Consider the following 20,210-nt stretch of genomic DNA (forward strand, 5'->3'; position numbering starts at 1 on the left):
ACCTGACTCAGAATCACATGCAAGGACTGTTCTACATATGAATATATTCATTTAATGTTCATTGTAATTCTGTTTTAGACTTGTATTCACACAGTGAAAGGGTTTGACATCCCACAGTGGGGGAGAAAGAGCTGAAAGAATAGCTTTAAGGGACTTAATAACTACATTTTCCCAATGCGGTGTCTGTGAATTTTGGCCTTACCAATTTTGTAGTGTCTCCTTTAGTCTCCTTTAATGCACAAAATTTTGTAGTGTCTCCTTTAATGCACAAAAATCCCTAAGTCCCACACTAAGATTTTAAGAAATGATTATGTTTCTTCTTACTATGTTTTTTATCTTTATTATCCCCCGGTTTGATTTCAGGAAAGAGAGAAAGTACATTGACTGTTGTTGGAAAAACGTCACTGTGGGGGACTTCATTCGCCTCTCGTGTAACGAGATCATCCCTGCAGACATGGTCTTACTCTTTTCCACAGACCCTGATGGCATCTGTCACATCGAGACTTCTGGCCTTGACGGAGAGAGCAATTTAAAGCAGCGGCAGGTGGTGCGTGGGTATGCGGAGCAGGTAAAGAGTGTCTTCCCCACCGGAGTTATGGGCATCCTTCTTCCTTAGGAAAGGTCCGGGCTCGTTTTCACGGGCTAGATAAAGAGATTTTTAATTTAATTTTTACCGCTGGCAAAATAGAATTGCAGAAGGCTTAATCCATTTTCAGATATCAGTGGACGGACGTGTATTATGTTTTATAGATAATAGGATAAAAATGATGTTGGTGCTCACACACTTGGGTCTGCAATCAGATTGTGTGGCCCAGCTAATGAGAAACCCAGCAGAGTTCATTTGCAGTAGAAATAATCACCTGCTAAGTTCATTTTCGTACTCTTAGGGTTTTATATTTTGTCTTTTCTCTATTTTTTTCTAGCATGTCTAATTACCTATATTCCTAAGTTTAAAAAAAAATTATGGTTTCTCACGCCACAAACTTCTAGGCTGTTCATCTTCTGTAATAAGGGAAATCAGACTGACACAGATTTGAATAATTGAATTTTTGCTCTGCCACTGATTTGTGTCTTTTATTCACAAGGTAATGATCTTGTGAAGTTATTCAAATACATTGTGGCTGAGCTTCCTCATATTAACATGGAGATAATGTGTCTTTCTTAGCTTCGTTGTTTGACTCATGTGGAAAGCATGCTCATAGCTAAGTATCACTTTCCTGTCTCTATGTTTGGAAGCACTTGAGAAAAAGTGTTGACAGAGGTTTCTGTCCTGCTCGGTCCTGCAGGCATTCAGTCCCAAAGAAACACACAGAGATCTACATTAATCATAAACTGGTTGGTCTATTAGCTCAGGCTTCTTATTAACTCTTACATCCTACATTAACCCATAATTCGTGTCTGTGTCAGCCATGTGACTTGGTACCTTTTATCAGCAAGGCATTCTCACGTTGCTTCCTCTGCATCTGGGTTATGACTGCAGACTGAGCCTTTTCTCTTCCCAGAATTCTCTTGTTCTGGTCGCCCTGCCTATAATTTCTTCCTGGCTATTGTCCAATTAGCATTTTATTAAAGCAATACAAGTGACAAATCTTTATAGGGTACAAGACCATTGTCCCACAGCAATAAAGGAATTGAAAATTTAATGGTCTTTATTTAAACCTGAAGTGCTAATAAGCTGGAACTTCTTCATCTTATATACATAAATAAAACTGTATTAGCATCCTAGTACCTTAGCATTTCATCTCATATTGGACCCCTCTTTCCATCTATTGGATCTTCATGCAGATTCCTCTGTGGTTCAGCTGCCTCTGAACTCCCTGTCTTTGAAACTTTTATAAGCAGCCCTATGCCCATGATTTGACAACACCTTATGCAACTTAGAATTCTATTACAACATTAAATGTGTGTTAAGCTGCTGCCAGTCGGTTAACAGGCACACTTTGGGTTCAGTTCTGAATGAGCACAGTCACCTCCTTTGTAATTTGCAGCTTGTTTTGAGAACTTGAGAAAATTATTGAGTCCTCTGTGACTCCTTGGCTGTGCTTAGGCTGGATTATAATGCAACAGCCACTTGGAACTGTGAAAAATAAATTAGTTAATATAGTTTATATATATATATATATATATATATATATATATATATATATATATATATATATAAAATTTAGAGTGTAGTACATCAAAAAATTCAATGGGCATTATTAACAAATCAAATCATATGTTTCCTGTTTTCCGTGTTTACTACAGTGATATAAAAATATTACTCCAACAGCTACAGCCAGACCCACTCTCTCTGAGAAGATAGATATTCTGTAGCCTGGCCCAGCATGAACTTCACTACATAATAGCCCCAGCTGCTTTTAAACACATAGCAAACCTCCTGCCTCAGTGTCCTAGGTTCTAGAATTACAATCATGAGCCACCATGCCAGTGCTCTTCATAAAGCCATGTCTTCCAGACTTGATTTTTAGTCATCTTGCCTGCATCCTCACTGGTTTTATAACAGAATAATAAAGTACCTGTTTGCTCCATGGGGGAATTTTGTGAGTTCTTACATCCTGCTTATTTGGGAATTTTGTTCATGAGCTTTGGCTAAGATCAAATCCTTTTATACTCCAAGGTATTTCCAACATTTTCTAGCCAACCATCAGATTATAGGAAACAACAACAAAATATTTTCCATACCCTATTGACTCTAATGTTTGCTCCATGAGTGGAAGCTCTGATATAGAGCCTTGCATGCACACATAACTTGCACCATGTGATTGATCTGAAAAAGCTCCTTCTGTTTCTGTGGATACCATTTGAGCATCCCAAGGTCATTCTCATCCCTTTATGGATCCCATAATTATGTCTGTATTTTCTTCATTTTTAACTCATTTAAATCTAGGAAATTTACAGCATATACTCTGAAGCAAAAAAAAAAAATGCTACTATATGTATTAAGAATTGACCAAAATAATTCAATGTTTAAATACTGAGATTTAATCATGAATTCTTTCTCTTTTTTTGTGATGTTGGCAAAATATTTTTAGGACTCTGAAGTTGATCCTGAGAAGTTTTCCAGTAGGATAGAATGTGAAAGTCCAAACAATGACCTCAGCAGATTCCGAGGCTTTCTGTGAGTGCTGGGTAACTTACCTTTGTGGGCACAATGTCTTTGTGTATTTATGTCCAAAGTAAATTACTAGAGGCTGCAAGTTTGCCCATCATTCATTTGCTATACCTAAGTAATCTAATAAATGCTTATTTCCATGTATAATAAGACAATCTAAACAATAAAACCGTCTAAAAGTATTCCTATAATCTCTTCTAATGATATAAGAATGTTTTGAGGGGGTTGCATAGCTTAGACCGGCCTTGAATTTACTATGCAGTCGTGGCTTGCCTTGGATTTGTTGCTCTTTTTGAGATGACAGATATGCATCACCATGCCAAGCATAGTGAGCTCCATATTAACCCAGGAGACACTGCAGTTTGGAAGGGAGTGCTTCTGTGTGTGCAAATGATATCTTAGGATGGTCTGTTCCCTTCGTGAGAATTAGAAGAGCAGCTGTGCAGTTCCGGCTGGAAAGAGTTAATCACTGATTGGGAAGCTTGACTTAGAGTGTGGGAAGCCATAGCAGAGTTCGTTTCCAACGCTTGTAGTGCCATCCTCCACCCCTTGCAAAGACACCTGTAATTTGTGGCCTTTCCCAATCTCACACTTGGCTTCCAGCACTTAGATGTTTTATTACTTTGAGCCAATTAATACTCATTAACTTAATTTTTACAAAAAAAGTTAGACATAATTCTTGGAGAAAATTTGCCACCAATTTCCTGTTTTTAAGACATAAATTTTCCTGATCTCATTTCCTGGATGTCTAGAGTTGAGTTAGGTTAGGTTCAGGGATGCCTCTTGAGTTGATATCTCTTTGCACAGATCCCAGGTAGAATAAAGACTGTAAAACTGAGAGTGAAAAGGCCGGTCTGTCTTCCTCTTTCTTCACAAATGAAACTTTTGTAGGGGTTTCACTTATTTTCTTCCCAGTTCCGGAGAGTCAGGATGCTAGGTTTGTTGGCAATGTTTATTTGTAAGAAACAACAACAGCTTAAAGTCTAGTGGTTATTGCTTAGAAAACCTAATGATAAAAATCAAAACCTAATGATAACATTAAGATGACACATTCACAGTGTGTGAAAGGTGATTTCTGCTTGTTTTTGTAAATATTTCACTGGGTTTTGCCCCATGTTCTTATTGCTACTGTAGGTTAACCCAGTTATTGCTTTGATCATTTTGAAACTGATTGTTACACACAGTTTCCAAATGTGTGAAAATGAAAAGTGTGATGAACACCAGGTTCCACCTTGGCCTTGGCCACTTCACAGTGCGGTGATGAACACCAAGTTCACAGTGCAGTGAACACCAGGTTACCGGGTTCACAGTGCAGTGAACACCAGGTTCACAGTGCAGTGAACACCAGGTTACCGGGTTCACAGTACGGTGATGAACACCAGGTTCACAGTGCAGTGAACACCAGGTTACCGGGTTCACAGTGCAGTGAACACCAGGTTACCGGGTTCACAGTGCGGTGATGAACACCAGGTTCACAGTGCAGTGAACACCAGGTTACCGGGTTCACAGTGCAGTGAACACCAGGTTACCGGGTTCACAGTGCGGTGATGAACACCAGGTTCCACCTCAGTCGTGGCCACTTCACAGTGGTGCTAACTTTGTGCCGTTTTCCCTACTCCATTCCCTGGCCCTATGACACAGGACTTCACTGTGAGTACGTCACCATATATGCAGAGCAGATAAGGACATTAACAAGAAAACAAAGCCCATTATCCCACTCAAGGAGAATCAAAACCATTCTTTAATCTCATTTAATACCAGGAATATGTTCGCATTTTTCCAGCTGATGAAAAAAGAATGTTTTCTGATAATTGTCTTATTGAAAACAGAACCAAAGTAAGTTCTACACATTACATTTAGGTAATCAATTTCTAATTTTTCTATCCCAAGAAATGGGGTCATTTGCCCCACTGCAGGCTGAGCAGATTGCCCCTTCCCTGTGTGAGCCTTTTTCTCTCCTTTTGTCCCCTCAGACATTCTTTGAGTGAGCCACAGCATGTTTGCTAGAAGCTCTTGCCACATTTGGGTTTGGCCAATTGTGTCCTTCTAGTGAAATTTGCCTTATTTCTCTGGACCTTTTATTTTGTCAGCTGTCTCTAGGCATTTTCATAATCTGTTGAACAAATCAGATTCTGTCTCTAAGAATGGCAAGATGTACACACACACACACACACACACAAACAAACAAAATATTGTCTATGATTCTAGAGGCGTCCCAGAGCCTCAGAAGCCACAGACTTAAGTTTGTAATTCTCCGATACAGAACCTGGGGCCTTCACTTCCTTTCCCGTAACATGGAAGCCTGTGATGTCCCCTGTGCCATTATCAACGGAGTCAGCCTTCACCTTTGATTAGACAGTTTCCCATCGGTCTTTCATCTAATGGCTTAAGTAGCCGCCATTTGCCAGTGCCCAGCAGGATGCTTAATTTCAGCCAAATCAAAGCTGCTGCTTTTCTCAATCAAGACTATCTCCCTCACCAATGATTACATTTTCAAATGCAGTGTGCCCTGGAAAAGCAGGATCTTTATTGAGAATATTTTTGAGTTCTTACAAGAAGGGACTGTGACAGATAGCAACTTCTAGAAGTAATGGGGATTTGCAATTTGTTGACACTGTCTCCTATCCACAGTAGGTTAACTACAGCAGCAAAAGCAAATGGGCCTGAGACTTGAAGCCTTTCCTCTGAGCTGTCAAACTTACCACACGGGGTATAGAACCTTCAGGATAAAGACCGATGTTTTACCTCCCTCCCTTTGCCATTTAAAAATAAATCTATCTGCTGCCTTTCTTACAGAGAACACTCCAACAAAGAACGGGTGGGCCTCAGCAAAGAGAATTTATTGCTAAGAGGATGTACCATTCGGAACACAGAGGCCGTTGTGGGCATCGTGGTCTATGCAGGTTCGTTCTCTGCCATCCTTTATCACGTCCTCCTCTGTGCATCTCATGTGTTAGCATGTTTCGTTTACTCAAAATGGAACCCACGGAAGGGAAATTGTGCCCCAATGAACCTAACCACAGATTTTGGTTTTCCTAAATCATCGCAGGGAGTGACGAAATGTTACACAGCCATATTTGATTAAGCTGTCAGCCAGAGAGATTTTTAATTGCATTGCTTGCTCCCTGCTTTTGCTTTGCACGTTTTCAGAACCGTTCTTCTTTCCGTGCAGGTCATGAGACCAAAGCGATGCTGAACAACAGTGGCCCACGGTATAAGCGTAGCAAATTAGAGAGAAGAGCCAATACAGATGTCCTCTGGTGTGTCCTGCTTCTCATCGTAATGTGCTTCACTGGTGCCCTTGGTGGGTAAAATTCAATTGTCTGTTCATTTCTTGTCAGTATCATCTGATGCAGTTTTATTTTTTCCAAAATAATACCTTATGTTTGGTTTTGGTAAGAGATTTTTATTTGTTAATTTTCCTACGTGTTTTCTTCTCCCATCCTTTAGCTTGACAAACACTGCTGGTGAGTGTATCCTCTTCCTCTTTGCCACAGTACTGGGAAGAGATTAGGAGGGAGAGTCAAGGAGGAGAGACTGTGTAGCCCTTTGCGTTTGAGCTTGTTATAGAGAACAATGAGTGTTCGAAGCATGGACTCTCAGCTGTTTCTCTTGAGGGGTGTGACTCTCCATTTGCATATGCGCTGTAGCATCCTCTTGGTGTCTGTGTACTTTTTAAAGGTCACGGAATATGGCTGAGCAGGTATGAAAACATGCTCTTCTTTAACATCCCCGAGCCGGATGGGCGTGTCGTGTCACCTGTGTTGACAGGATTCTACGTGTTCTGGACCATGATCATCTTGCTGCAGGTAATTTCAGCCGCACTTAACAGAGGAATTTTCTATCTCCGCGCCTTATTTAGCTCTCTTCCCCTCCTGTCGCTGACTTTAACTTTCTTAAATTGTTTGCGCTTTATTAGGTCTTGATTCCCATTTCTCTCTACGTGTCCATTGAAATCGTGAAGCTGGGACAGATCTATTTTATTCAAAGTGATGTAGACTTCTACAATGAGAAAATGGATTCTACCATTCAGTGTCGAGCTCTGAACATCACCGAGGATCTTGGGCAGATCCAGTATCTCTTCTCCGATAAGACAGGAACCCTCACTGAAAATAAAATGGTTTTTCGAAGGTGTAGTGTAGCAGGATTTGACTACTGCCATGAAGAAAATGGTGAGTGTGGGATTTCTACAAAAGCTACCTCTAACTTTCCCCCCTGCTGCTTAAATCCCTAATAATTCTTTCAAGAAAATGCCAAGTTTAAACATTGGGTAAGGAACTCCCCATACTGGACTTTATGCTGCATACAGTAGTTCTCAACCTGTGGGTCATGACCCCATTGGAAGTTGAATGACCCTTTCTCAGGGGGTAACAGTAGCAAAATTTCAGTATAAAGTGGCAATTAAAATAATTTTATGGTCGGGGTCATCACAACATGAGAAACTCTTAAAGGACTGCAGCATTAGGAAGGCTGAAGACCACTGTTTTAGAAGCTAGTAGATGCTAAGTGACATACGACACCGTGACACACGCTAGATGCTGAAGGGATGGATACGAAGCAGGGCAGTAATGGATGCTCAATTTCTGTTTGGTTGACACTCTATCTTCCTCAATGCAGATGTATACACACACACACACACACATACACAGAGACATGGGGGATAAACGGATATGGGAAAAGGGCCGATTCTTCCTAGAATGTAGTTCGAGACATAATATTTTCACTAAAATGAAAGCTATTAACAGTACCTGGGTTTCTATGGTCAGTATTTCAGGATTTTATAGCCAAAGAATTGCCTAGGAGATAATTCTGTAAAGAATCCCGCTGCGTGGAGGTAAGCCCTTCACACATACAAATGATTTAAACACATCTGACTGTACTATGATGTGTTTCAGAACCTGCCAACTTGGCAGTGCGACCCACGTCCTGGTATTGTCAGCGGCACCAGCGGCACCTGGGCTGTATTAGGAATGATGGAGCTGTGATTAAAATCTCATTTTAACAGAATTCTCACATGATTAGTATGCATATCAAAATTAAAATGTGACATCTGAAAAAAAAGAAAAGAAAGCTACTCCTACTTTTAAGAGAGAGACTATTGAAAAATGTCATTTAAGAAATAAACTTGTCACATTGGGATAGTTAAATGCCGAACTGTTGCAAAGATGTCAGAGAGGGTTCGGTGTGTCATCATACCATTTGACCCGTTGACATGGGTCAGGACATGCCTTTGGTGAGTGATGAACTGGTATCAAGATATCATCATTACCTGAAATTCATGTTCTGAATTTCATTTTCATTTGCATCTCTCATGGTCCCTGGATTACACCCAGAATGCCAGTAACAACCATCATTTAGGCTGCTGTACACTCGACATTTTCTAGAGACTTTCTGTCTTTGAATGAACTTATCCGTTCTGACAGGCACTGTTCTGGGATTTGGTAGACTGTTCCTTGATTTGGGATTGTCTGGCAAGTGCCTTTATGATGTACAGTTTGTAAATGTGTCGATCTGTGGAGGCACCAAAGAACACTGTCGAAGAATAACAAATTTGCAGTCAGGCTTCTTAAGCCTGATCCCCATTTCTGCCACCTGCAAAGTGTGTGTACTTCAGCAAGACATATAACTTCTCTGAGCCTCAGGGAGAGAAAAAGACCATTATAGCATCCAACTTCATTAAGATAATTTGTGCAGAAATAGACATAGCATGACACAGATAAAGGCCTTATATATAAGTTGTGATTATTATTATTTTTAATCGTTGTTTTGAAAATAAGAACCAGGTCTAGCCGGGCGGTGGTGGCGCACGCCTTTAATCCCAGCACTCAGGAGGCAGAGGCAGGCAGATCTCTGTGAGTTCGAGGCCAGCCTGGTCTACAAGAGCTAGTTCCAGGACAGGCTCCAAAGCCACAGAGAAACCCTGTATCAAAAAACCAGAAAAAAAAAAAAAAAAAAAAAAAAAGGAACCAGGTCTGCCATTTAAGTAGCTCATGTGTAGGAGACAGACGTGTAATTGTAATTATAAAAGTATCATGTAAATTGTCACATTTGTGTTGATATTCCTGGGTCTCGGGGATGGCCCAGTTGTTAAAATGTCTGCAGTGGATGCATGAAGACCTGATTTCAAGTCCCCAGCACCCACATAAAAACTGTGATTCATGTACCTGTGACTTCACCACTGGAGGGACAAAGATGGGCTTTCCTGCACCCTTGGTGCTCACTGGCCAATGGGCGATCCAAATCAGTCAGCTCCAGCTTCAGTGAGATACACTGTCTCAAAAATTAAAGTGGTTTTCCCTGGCTTCCACAATACACATATGCATACATGTATTATTGAATATGCATTTATGCATATCCAAACACACACTTACAGGAATATGTACATGTCATATACCTAACACATGCACAGAAGTACTTGTTCCAAATTTGGTTTGACGTTCAGACAGCCAGGTAGTTCTGGAGATGAATTTTGCCCTGATGTAATTTCACATATTAAAGGCAGGACATCAGACCTCCCTGGAATGCATGAAATGTAATGAATTAGTTCAGAGCAGAGGTTGGGGTATCAGTTTTATGCGGATGATGTGGTTGGAGGACAGTTGGCTGAATGCGCTGTTTACAAGATGGGATGCCATGCGTGGCTGAGAAAAGTTTACTGTGAGTGGTTTGAAGGAGGATGTGCAGATGAAGTGAGGAACATGCTATGTTCGCCCTTGTGTCAGCCCTTTGGAGAGCACATTATAAATTACAACAAGCTAATTTTTCCATAGTCTCAGACCTACTTCATTCAGATATCAAGTTAATGCAAGTAGTAGACTATAAACAGATTTCGGAATATTTTTGAAGGAAATAGCAAAAGAAAACAGAGATTAAGTAAGGAAAAAGAATAAGATAATTTGTTTAATGCAGGACCTATCTTTAGATATAGAGAATAATAACGGACTCTGATTGCTATGTAAGTCAAAAAATGAGTTCTTGGCCCATTCTGAGACTTTTAGAGAACCAAAGCAGAAGCTTCTCTATGAGAAGGATTTATTGTCTTTATGACTGTTATCATCATTTGGGCATATTTTACTTATTGATATGATATGAACCTTGGCTTTTCACAGCCATCTTTGATATAATTTTCTGTGGGCCTGGAGGTTTAGCTCCAGTGACTCTGTTTCTTGAATCACTGTAATTTTCTTGACCTATATGTTTCTAGAACTTTCCACAAAATGAGTAAAGGTTGAGTCATTCTGTCTGTTACATTCCATCATCGAAATTCTACTTATAGAGCAAGTTTGTCCTACAAATAGCTGAGCTACTTGATGTCATACTAATTACACAGCCATGTGATCCTCATTTCCCCACTGATGGCTCAGAGGGATCTCATGAACCCATTAATGAGAGTTTTGAGGCATTTTAGTTGTTTTAAAAATGGCATCTCTTCCATATAACAGGAAGGAAAAAAATGGCGTCTCATTACCAACAAATTTCTTGAAGTATTTGAAGTTTTATCAATCTCAACACCATTCCCTATAATATGTCGATGTCTAACCACTGAGTGCCAGTAATCATTGCCAAAAGTGCCACAGGGAACCTATTCACCCACAACCCCCCAAAAACACAACAACAAAAAAAGCAACGACGACACAACAAAAACGATTCAACGTCTAACTGTTTAGAGTTAAGGAAGCGTGATGTAGGGATACGACTGTTGGCTTTAGAAGCAAGAAGACTAAATTTAAACCCCTGCTCTACCTCTGAGCAGCTATTTAACCCTGTTTAGAATATTTAGTCTCTCTGTTTGATTTCCTCAGCTGCAAAAGGAGCAACAATAGTTCCTGGCAGATAAAAGTATCTTGAAGATGAAAATGAGTGTGTGTGTGTGTGTGTATGACTTTTGATGAAAAAAATACTTCAATAACTGTAAGTCCCTACCCATAACTTTCCCTTAGCACAGAGATACGTAATTTATGTGCCTATTCATCCATTATTCATTTACCAAATACTTGTTTAAGATTAAAATAACAAACTCAAGCTCGTAGAAATTTGACAGGAGAGATTGACATTGTGTTAACTTGGCCACACTCATGCATATGGCTATATTTAGAAACACGATAGCATTAGCTCACAGAATCTTGGCTATGGTGATCTTAAGACCAATCTAGTCGGTTTTGGTGAGATGACAAATAAGGTTTATTTATTTTCTTATAAAATGTGAGTGTTGAGCCAGGTTCAAGGCCAGTCTGGTCTACAGAGCTAATTCCAGGACAGCCAGGGCCACATAGAAAAAAAAGAACCTGTCTCAAAAAACAAATAAAATAATAAGATAAAATGGAGGTGTTAGTTGTTCCTACTCAGAGGAATGTCATAATGATTCAACGAAGCAAAGGCCTTGTGTATGGTGTCCTTCAGCCCAGGAAAACTGTCAGTGTCCAGGGAGTAGTCTGGATGAGAGCTGATGTGTTCATCTGCACTAGAGGGCTTCAGAAAGAGTCAGTGTTTACAAGTCATAGCTATAATCTCAGCACTTCAAAAGTGGAGGGAAGAGGACCAGGCGTTCAAGGCCGTCCTTGGCTGCATTCTGAGTATCCTGTGCTTCAGGAGACTTTGTCTCAACCAGCAAACAACAAAAAGGGGAAAAAGAAGAAGAAAAGCAAGCGACGATATTGCCTCTTAGCCTTTCCATTCCCTTAATAATAAGGCAAAGTTATTACAATAAATAAAACATAGAAACACTGTATAAAACAATTTGCCCCAGTCTATATCTAATGCAGTAGCTGGACTTAGGCTGAATAGATGCAATCACCAACACAAAGAGTATGTTCTCACTGTCTGCTCCTCTGATGCGGTTTTAATAATAAGTGAGAAGAAGTCAGCTCTTGCAGGTCTTCTAGGGGAAAAAGTCATCAGGAATATAAAAATAGACCAGTAGTGATCAGGACCTGGCAGACAGTCAGAATAAAATGTGTCATATGAGGATTGGATGGCTACTTTGGACTGCGTGCCTAGCAGGACCTTTTAAAGTGGGACATAGAGTCTAATATCTGAATGACAAAATCTTGATGTTCAGGGCAATGGATTTCCAGTCCCAGGGAGCAACTCTTACAGGCCCTGTAGAGAGCTACATTTTCAGAGTAAGCCTGTGAGTTTGAATTAGACTAAGGACGTAGAGCAGTGTGTCCCAGCCTTCCCCATGCTGTGACTCCTTCATACAGTTCCTCCTGCTATGATGACTCCTAACCATAAAATTATTTTCATTGCTACTTTATGACTGTAATTTTGCTACCATAATGAGATGAAGTGTAAATACCTGTGTTTTCTGAAGATCCTTTGGGGGTTGCGACCCACAGGTTGAGAATCGCTGATGTAGAAGCAGGAGGGAGGTAAAGGTCACGTTAGGTTGTTTAAGGCAGGATAAAGAGCCCAGTTTCTGCTGAGGGGATCCCAAGGCCATCGGAAAGTGTTTTTACTAGATGTGATCTCATCCGCTTTATCCTTAGGAAGGTCACTCTAGCTGCCATTCGAGGAGTGGATTTCAGAGGGGCAGAGAGACTAATTTTGAGGCATTTCACTAATTCAGTTGAAAGATGATGGCCAACCTGACTAAGGTAATGGAAACAGGGAGAAATCTGGACACCCAGGATAGGTTTGTGTATGACAGACATGTGCTGACAAGCCTCTGGATACGAGGAAGAAGGGAGGGGTCCTGAGTCATTGATGAGTGGTTCTGTGGATTTGCTGTAAATGTGGGAATAAGGTGATGTCAGGTAGCTGCAGTGTCTTGGGTTGTAAAGGGCTAATAATACATGGTGAGCAAATGTACTGTCTAGAATGGATTGCTCAAGTTTTTGGCTACCATATCGACAGGACGGTACTGTTGTACAAAGGTGAGGAGAGAGAGGAAAGAGAAAAGGCTGAGGAGGAAGGGGAAATAGCTCAGCTCCACTCTGGAGGAGCTGAAGATTACTGTTACTTATTTATTCATTTATTCCTTAAGTATTTCTTGAGTATCTATGAGCAACTGCATTGGACTCTCAGGATATATTAACAAAACATGAGTTTCTCTGACCATTTTAAGGTGTATATTTTGTGGGGTGATAAAATCAAAAGTGTATTTGGGCAGTAATGGTAAGATTATAGTCAATGGTAAATACTAGGGCCCTACCTGAGAACTCTTTGCTGTTAAGGAGGATGGACTCAAGGGAGGTCAAGGCATACATCGCACCAGTGTCAATCTTCTAGAAGAGCCTTATGATAACCATCTGCAGGTGTCGTGGAGAGCTGAATACACGAGTCTGAATTCCCGTGAAAGGTCAGAGTTGAAGATGCAGGTCATTCTAGTTAGGGTCACTCTTGCTGTAGTGAAATACGATGACTAAAGCAAGTTGGAGAGGAAAGAACTTGTTCAGCTTATGCTTCCCCATCACAGTTCATCACCAAAGGGAGTCAGGACAGGAGCTCAAGCAGGGCAGGAGCCTGGAGGCAGGAGCTGGTGCAGAAGCCATAGAGGAGTGCTGTTTGCTGGCTTGCTCAGCTTGCTTTCTTAAAGAACCCAGGACCACCAGCCCAGGGTTGGCACCAACCATCATGGGCTGGGTTCTTCTTTATCGATCACTAATTAAGAAAATACCCTCCAGGCTTGCCTACAGCCTGGTCTTATGGAGGTGATTTCTCAATTAGGGTTTATTCCTCTCTGATGGCTCCAGCTTGTGTCAAGTTGACATAAAACTAACCAGCACACAGGTTTCTAGGCTGCACATAAAGATCAGACCATATGAGAATGCCTAGAAGAGGTGTGTGGATGGAGAAAAGCAGGCAGTTCTGTGACTTGCCAGTAACTGAGGCATGAGAAGAAAGGTAGGTGGAGGCTGAATAAAGCATAGCATCTTAGTTAGGGTCTCTATTGCTGTGAAGAGACACCATGACCACCACAACTCTTATAAAGAAAAACATTTCATTGGGCTCACTCACAGTTCAGAGGTTCAGTCCATTATCATCATGGCAGGACATGGCAGTGTGCAGGCAGACATGGTGCTGGAGAAGGAGCTGAGAGTTCTACATCTTGCAGGCAATTAAGGACTCAACTGAGACACTGGGCAAAGCTTAAACAAAAAAGACCTCAAAGCTGGCCTCCACAGTGACAAACTTCCTCTAACAAGGCAGTACCTACGCCAACAAAGCCAGACCTCCTGGTTGTCACAATGGCCAAGTGGTCTAAGGCCCCAGACTCAAAGCCACACCTCTCAATAATGCTACTCCCTATGGACTTATGGGAGCCAATTACATTCAAACTACCACACATAGTGTTAGAATACATGACTAGGATGCTTGAGGTTCTAAGTTCAATGCCCAACACAACAAAAATGCAACAAACTCTACCTGAGGGCTGGGGATAGTTTAGTCTATAAAACCCTTGGCTTGCAAGCATGGAGTCCTGCGTTTAATCCCCAGAATCCACATTGTGAAAACCAGCCATGGTGGTGTCCACTTGTAATCCCACAACTGAGGAGGTGGAAACAGGCAGATCCTGGAGCTTGCTGGCCATGGTGAATTCTAAGCCAGTGATCTCAAAACACAAAGGAAAAAACATAAAACAATGAATCCTGAGAAACAATGCTCAAGGTTCTCTGTCCTTCACATACATGTACACACATATATACCCCTACACATCCACATGTGTGTGAAGTGTTGTAATATGGAGCGGTGGGCTGCGTTCCGCCACCCAGTTAGCTTTACCCAGAATAATTACACAGAAACTGTATTCTTTTAAACACTGCCTGGCCCATTAGTTCCAGCCTCTTATTGGCTAGCTCTTACGTTTTGATCTAACCCATTTCTAATATTCTGTGTAGCACCATGAGCTGGCTTACCAGGAAAGATCTTAACCTGTGTCTCTCTGGAGTGAGAGAATCATGGCGACTCACTGACTCGGTTTCATTCTCCCAGTATTCTGTTCTGTCTACTCCGGCCACCTAAGGGTTGGCCTATCAAATGGGCCAAGGCAGTTTCTTTATTAATTAACCAATGAAGCAACAGATTAGAAAGAAATCACTCCCACATCAGTGAAGGCACACATATGCAAAGTAAAATGAAATAAACATATATGAAAGACAACTGAGAAAACTAAACAGCTAGTACTACCAGTGTAAAAGAAAAAACAGGTAAGGATGATATTAGAAGCCCAAAGAGTTATTTCTAGAAGGAGTTGACTATTATTAAAGGTTCAAATGGGATAAGAACACAATGCACATATATGTGTATATGTATATATACATACATATACCAGGCTTGGCAAGATGGAGCTCACAGATGACCTTGAGAAGAGATCAATAAAGAGTTAGGACAGAAAGTCCTGACATTGGTTGAGGAGAGATTGGTGTATATGAACGATAAATGTGAGAAGAAAGCCCTTGCGGACCCAGAGGGCAGGATCCAAATCACAAGTGGAGGACTTGGCATTTGAAACAAGGAGTTCTGCATCACAGTAGGGTAGCAGAGAGAATGTGGATAGAGCTGCAGACAAGATGCAAGACCTAGGCCCTTGTATCTTCATTTCCCGATAAAGGGTAGGGTAAGTTTATTGACTATAGATTCTCATGGCCAGAATTTGGAGGCCAGGACAGACAAAAGATGGTGTCAATAGCTCAGAAACTACCTTCCATATTCAGCCTGCAAGTTCTTCTCAGATGGTGACCCAGTGTGAATTTTATTCTACAGCCAAGAGGCTCGAGTCCTACCAGGAAGCTGGCTTTGAAGAGGACGAATGCGCAGACACTCTGAGTAGCTCCATCAGCAACATGGCAAAGCCCAGAGCCCAGGGCTGCAGGACAGTCCCCAGAGGGCCTTTGGGAAGCAAGCCTTCAACTCATCTGTCTGGGAGTGCTACTGCCCTAGGAAGCGGAGAAGGATCTGGGGAAGTGCCTCATTCCAGACAGGCTGCCTTCAGTAGCCCCATTGTAAGTGTGGCAACATCACCCCATCCTGAACGGAACAGCCCCCTGGCTAGAATATCTCAAACAGCACTGCTTCTCTTGGTCTAGAAAAGAGGTGACATCAGTACAATTCAGCATGGTGGTGGCATATAATAAGTTTTTAAAAAAAAATACAAATTTGAGATTTGTTGCACAATTCAGTGTTGAGAAGTCAAGTAGCATTTCTGAAAAATGTAATATTTCTCATCAGGGCTCATCCTATCAGAAGGCTACGTTGACTTAAGGATAATGGCTGACTGAAAGACGCACCAGTATTTAACGAAAATATTCTTGGAGACAAGTATGTTTGGCTAATGAATAGGTCTTTTGGTGTCTTTTTCTCACTGTTGTGTAATCTTTCTCTACATTCCTCCCAGACTTCCCCGCCCCTAACTCCACAAAGGGCGCGTTCTCATATTTTCACTGCAGAGTCTTCAAGGGGTCTGTGTCTCAGGGCAGCTCTTCAGAACTGACTACTCACCCCCATTAACACACCCATTTTACTGCAGGAAAAAGTAGAAGACCATGTAGAACCTGGGAAGCAGAAAAGACACCCTTCACTGGATTTAAGACGACCTCTCTAAAATGTTCCCCTCCTTCTCAGCCCTTCAGGTCCATTAACACCCGTGTTTGACCACATTGACACCCGTGTTTAACCACATTGACACCCGTGTTTAACCACATTGACACCCGTGTTTAACCACATTGACACCCGTGTTTGACCACATTGACACCCGTGTTTGACCAAGACGGCAACGTAAGAAGAGTAGAGCAGCTTTGGGCCCCCTTGGGTTGCTACATTACAGTCATGGCCTGGCTTTCATGATAGAGCCATGACATAAGTAGGCCCCGGGTGGCTGGATTGACCTGAGTTCTTCAGGGCATCTCTAGGCTCTTCGCCTACTTGCCGTGAAATGTGTAATATGCAGAAGTGACGTGGGCACCACCGACTCAATTCTGTGGCGCTAAGGACATAACACCCCTAACAGTACAACTTCCTATATAGCAGTCTGTTCTGAAACATCTATACTTAATTTTTTTTCCTTTCCAGATTTTGAAAGGCAGTTAACAAGTAATATGCAGGTCCTTTTCTTCTGTACTCATTTTAAACTTATGCCTGAAAGAAATGTATGTGTATATATTCTCTTTTCTCTACGATATTATCTTTCTTTAGCCATCTACTGAACTGGTACATTTTCTGCACATTTGAAGGTAAACACACTAACCACATGTAGTTGGTGGTAGACCAGTGCTGGCTGGCATCAAGGTGGGGCTGCCTGGCCCTCCTCTGGTTCCTGAGCAGGCATCATCCTTTTCTCAGAACAAAGAGGTACTTTGTTCTGGAAGCCTTCGTACCTTTTTCTGTGCCATCTTCCCTGCCTCTCTTTATTGAATCTGATGAAACATTAAGGGCAGCCACTGATACCTGTACCGAAGACTTCTCAAAAGAGGTGTCCACTGTCCCTTTGTCTGCATAACACTGGCCTTATTTCTGTGCCTGACATTGTACCAGTAGCACCTTGAGAGCAAGGACTTTTTAACATTTGAATCCTAACACGTAGCTCAGTGCCTGCCACATTCATTCTCAAAACAATTTGGAAGGTTGTTGAATGAATCTGATTTCCAGACTCAGCCTTCCCACTTGTTTGGTTGTTTCTACTTGCTCCGTCCTCCAGTGTCCTGTGTTCTCTTAATTATTTGGAAGTTCCAGGGTTGCTTTTGTTCTATGTCTTGCAAAGCCGCACTCCTACACATACAATAAAGTGATCATGTTCTCCCACGAACCATGACTCTCTCTCTCACTCTTGAGTCTTAAGTCTTATAAGCTGGGCTTAATATTTTGAGAAATCTATATAACCTTTGACCTGAAAATCCACTGTACAATTTCTTCTGCATTTGCTCTAGAAACCCATCCATGAGGCCTAAGCTAAGAGCATCTTTGTGTGTTCCGAGTACCTAGAAAACAGTTGTAAGGTAGTACCCACAGGAGGGCGGTAGGCAAACTACACAGGGCACATCAAATCCTCAGAACTGCTGGGTCAAGGAGTTTATATAGAGGAAAAATCCCCAGGGTGTGGCCTTTGTATTTTTCCTTCGGGTGTGTGGTATTTAGGAGTCAGAGGAGTCCAAAAGAAGGCTTGTGTGTCCACAAAACCCGAGTAACCTAAGTAGAATCAAAGTCCTTGGGACTGCAGGGCCAGCAGGAAATGAAATCAAACCTTAGACGAGGAGGACTAGAGAGGAGTGGGGACAGCTTCACAATGGCCTGATCAGCTCTGTCACCCAGTGGAACATCTTTCTCCATCACTAAAATGTGGGTGGTTAGAGGTTTGTAGAGGCAATTAAGTACTGTTACTCTTTATTTTAAAACAGGCAACATTTAAATTATGTTGAAGCCATATGAAAGCTTCAGGAAACAGGGAGGAGAGCAAAGAGCAAAGTCTAGCTGGATTGTGCATATTTAACTTGGATCCAAATAGGGAAGAAAAATAATGAAAGAAAAAAGCCTGAAATAGATTTCCTTCAGCCAAGTAGAAGTGGGGGTCCTGATAATGAAGATGAACTTGGAATGATCAGTGTTATCACACACGGTGGCAGCAGAGCTGTGATGCCCACTATGAAACCAGCAAGGCTTTGCTGACAGTGCAGAAGAGTGGTTCTCAGCCTGTGGGTCACGATATATGACCTCCCTTTCATAGGGGTCATATATCAGATGACCCGCATATCAGATATTATGAAGTAGCAACAAAATAATTTATGGTTGGGAGTCTCTACAGCATGGGGAACTGTATAAAGGGTCCCAGCATTAGGAAGGTTGAGAACCCCGGGCATAGGAGCAGTGTATGCCGTGCTGTGTTTTCTGCCATCTAATCGTGAGTGGAAGCGTTCTCTGAATATTAACCAGGTGCCTGTCGAGACCGTGTGGGAGCTATGTGCATTTATTTTCCACAGGTAATGGTTCCAGTTTGTTTCTTCACCCTTCCTAGATAGAATATAAGGCCAGGAAGAGTCTGATAGTAGTATACAGTAAACTTGGGTTGCTTATCGTGAACCATGTACTGGGTTAGGTTAGGATTCCCAGATCCATAGAATATGGTTCTTGCCTTACAGAGACTTCCAAAATCTGGGGAGGGCACTGTTTAGCAAAGAGCTGTTTCAACTAAACAGGCGTGGTTTCGTGGAAGATGGCATCAGCTGTCCAGCGCAGCAGCAGAACTATCTTAGTGTTGTAGAATGAGGCCGCAGTGAAGCTAGTTCTGGTCTTGGGGAAATAATTATGGATATAGTCATTTAGTTAAAATAATAACAATAATAATAATAATCGCACGTGACAATTTTGAACCTTCTCTTCTACTCAAGAACTAGCTAGTCAAGAGGGAGTAAGTTATTTTGTCCAAACCAGAACACTCTGTTCCTGGAGCTTCAGTCTGACATGAATATCTCCTCACGTTTTTCTGTAGGCTCTTCCTTTATTTTGTACTCTTTCCTGGTGACTTCAGTGTCTTCTGTGGTCCCAGGTATCTAGGTAGATCTAGCTTCATTTTGGCAATTCCTATTTGCAGAGTTTTGCTGAAAGGAGTGTCTCTTTCGTGACTGTGTCAGACACACACAGGGCTTTTCCTGGCTTTAGCATCACCTTTACCGTCACAATCACAGAAGAGGATTTGAGCTTTGGAGTCATCTACTTGCTGAATTTAGAGAGAATTTTAAGAATACTTTGTGACAGCTGATAGCACATGAATTTTAAACCTGTCATGACCCTGGTAATCTGAAAGGGGAGCGCATGTGTCACCTGAAAGGAAAAGAGAAGAAAGGCAGGCAGGCAAAGGAACAGGGCGTTAAGTAAGGCTCCCTTGGCTGCCTGTTAGCAGAGCAGAGCTGAGACACCAGTGGAGAGCGTGTGATTGCGAGCATTTCTCTTCTCTCATTAAGCCTGTGATCACTCTTAGCAGGTCTAGCCATGGTATCTCAGTTTTCCTCTTGCTTTTTAAATCAAGTTCCTGACAAGAGCAATGCAGAGTTTAAGAGGAATACAGGCCACCACAGCAAGGAAAGCATGGCTTGGGAGGCCTGAGGCAGCGGGTCACATTGGACCCATGGTCAGGAAACAGTGACAAAAACTGGTGCCCAGCTGG

At 41.8% G+C, this 20,210-nt stretch overlaps 1 protein-coding gene across 1 annotated transcript in view; it reads left to right on the forward strand.

The window, feature by feature from the left end:
* The window catches only part of Atp10d (ATPase phospholipid transporting 10D (putative)), a 90,882-nt gene that overhangs the window by 35,239 nt on the left and 35,433 nt on the right, over positions 1-20,210 (forward strand). Inside the window, exons 4-10 of the mRNA XM_057771767.1 lie at positions 364-568; positions 3,036-3,121; positions 5,912-6,018; positions 6,288-6,419; positions 6,797-6,924; positions 7,035-7,287; positions 15,821-16,059. Coding sequence (XP_057627750.1) covers positions 364-568; positions 3,036-3,121; positions 5,912-6,018; positions 6,288-6,419; positions 6,797-6,924; positions 7,035-7,287; positions 15,821-16,059 — 1,150 coding nt within the window. The remainder of the gene's footprint in view (positions 1-363; positions 569-3,035; positions 3,122-5,911; positions 6,019-6,287; positions 6,420-6,796; positions 6,925-7,034; positions 7,288-15,820; positions 16,060-20,210) is intronic.

Source organism: Chionomys nivalis, chromosome 6 (genome assembly GCF_950005125.1).
Source record: "Chionomys nivalis chromosome 6, mChiNiv1.1, whole genome shotgun sequence".
NCBI lineage: Eukaryota > Metazoa > Chordata > Mammalia > Rodentia > Cricetidae > Chionomys > Chionomys nivalis.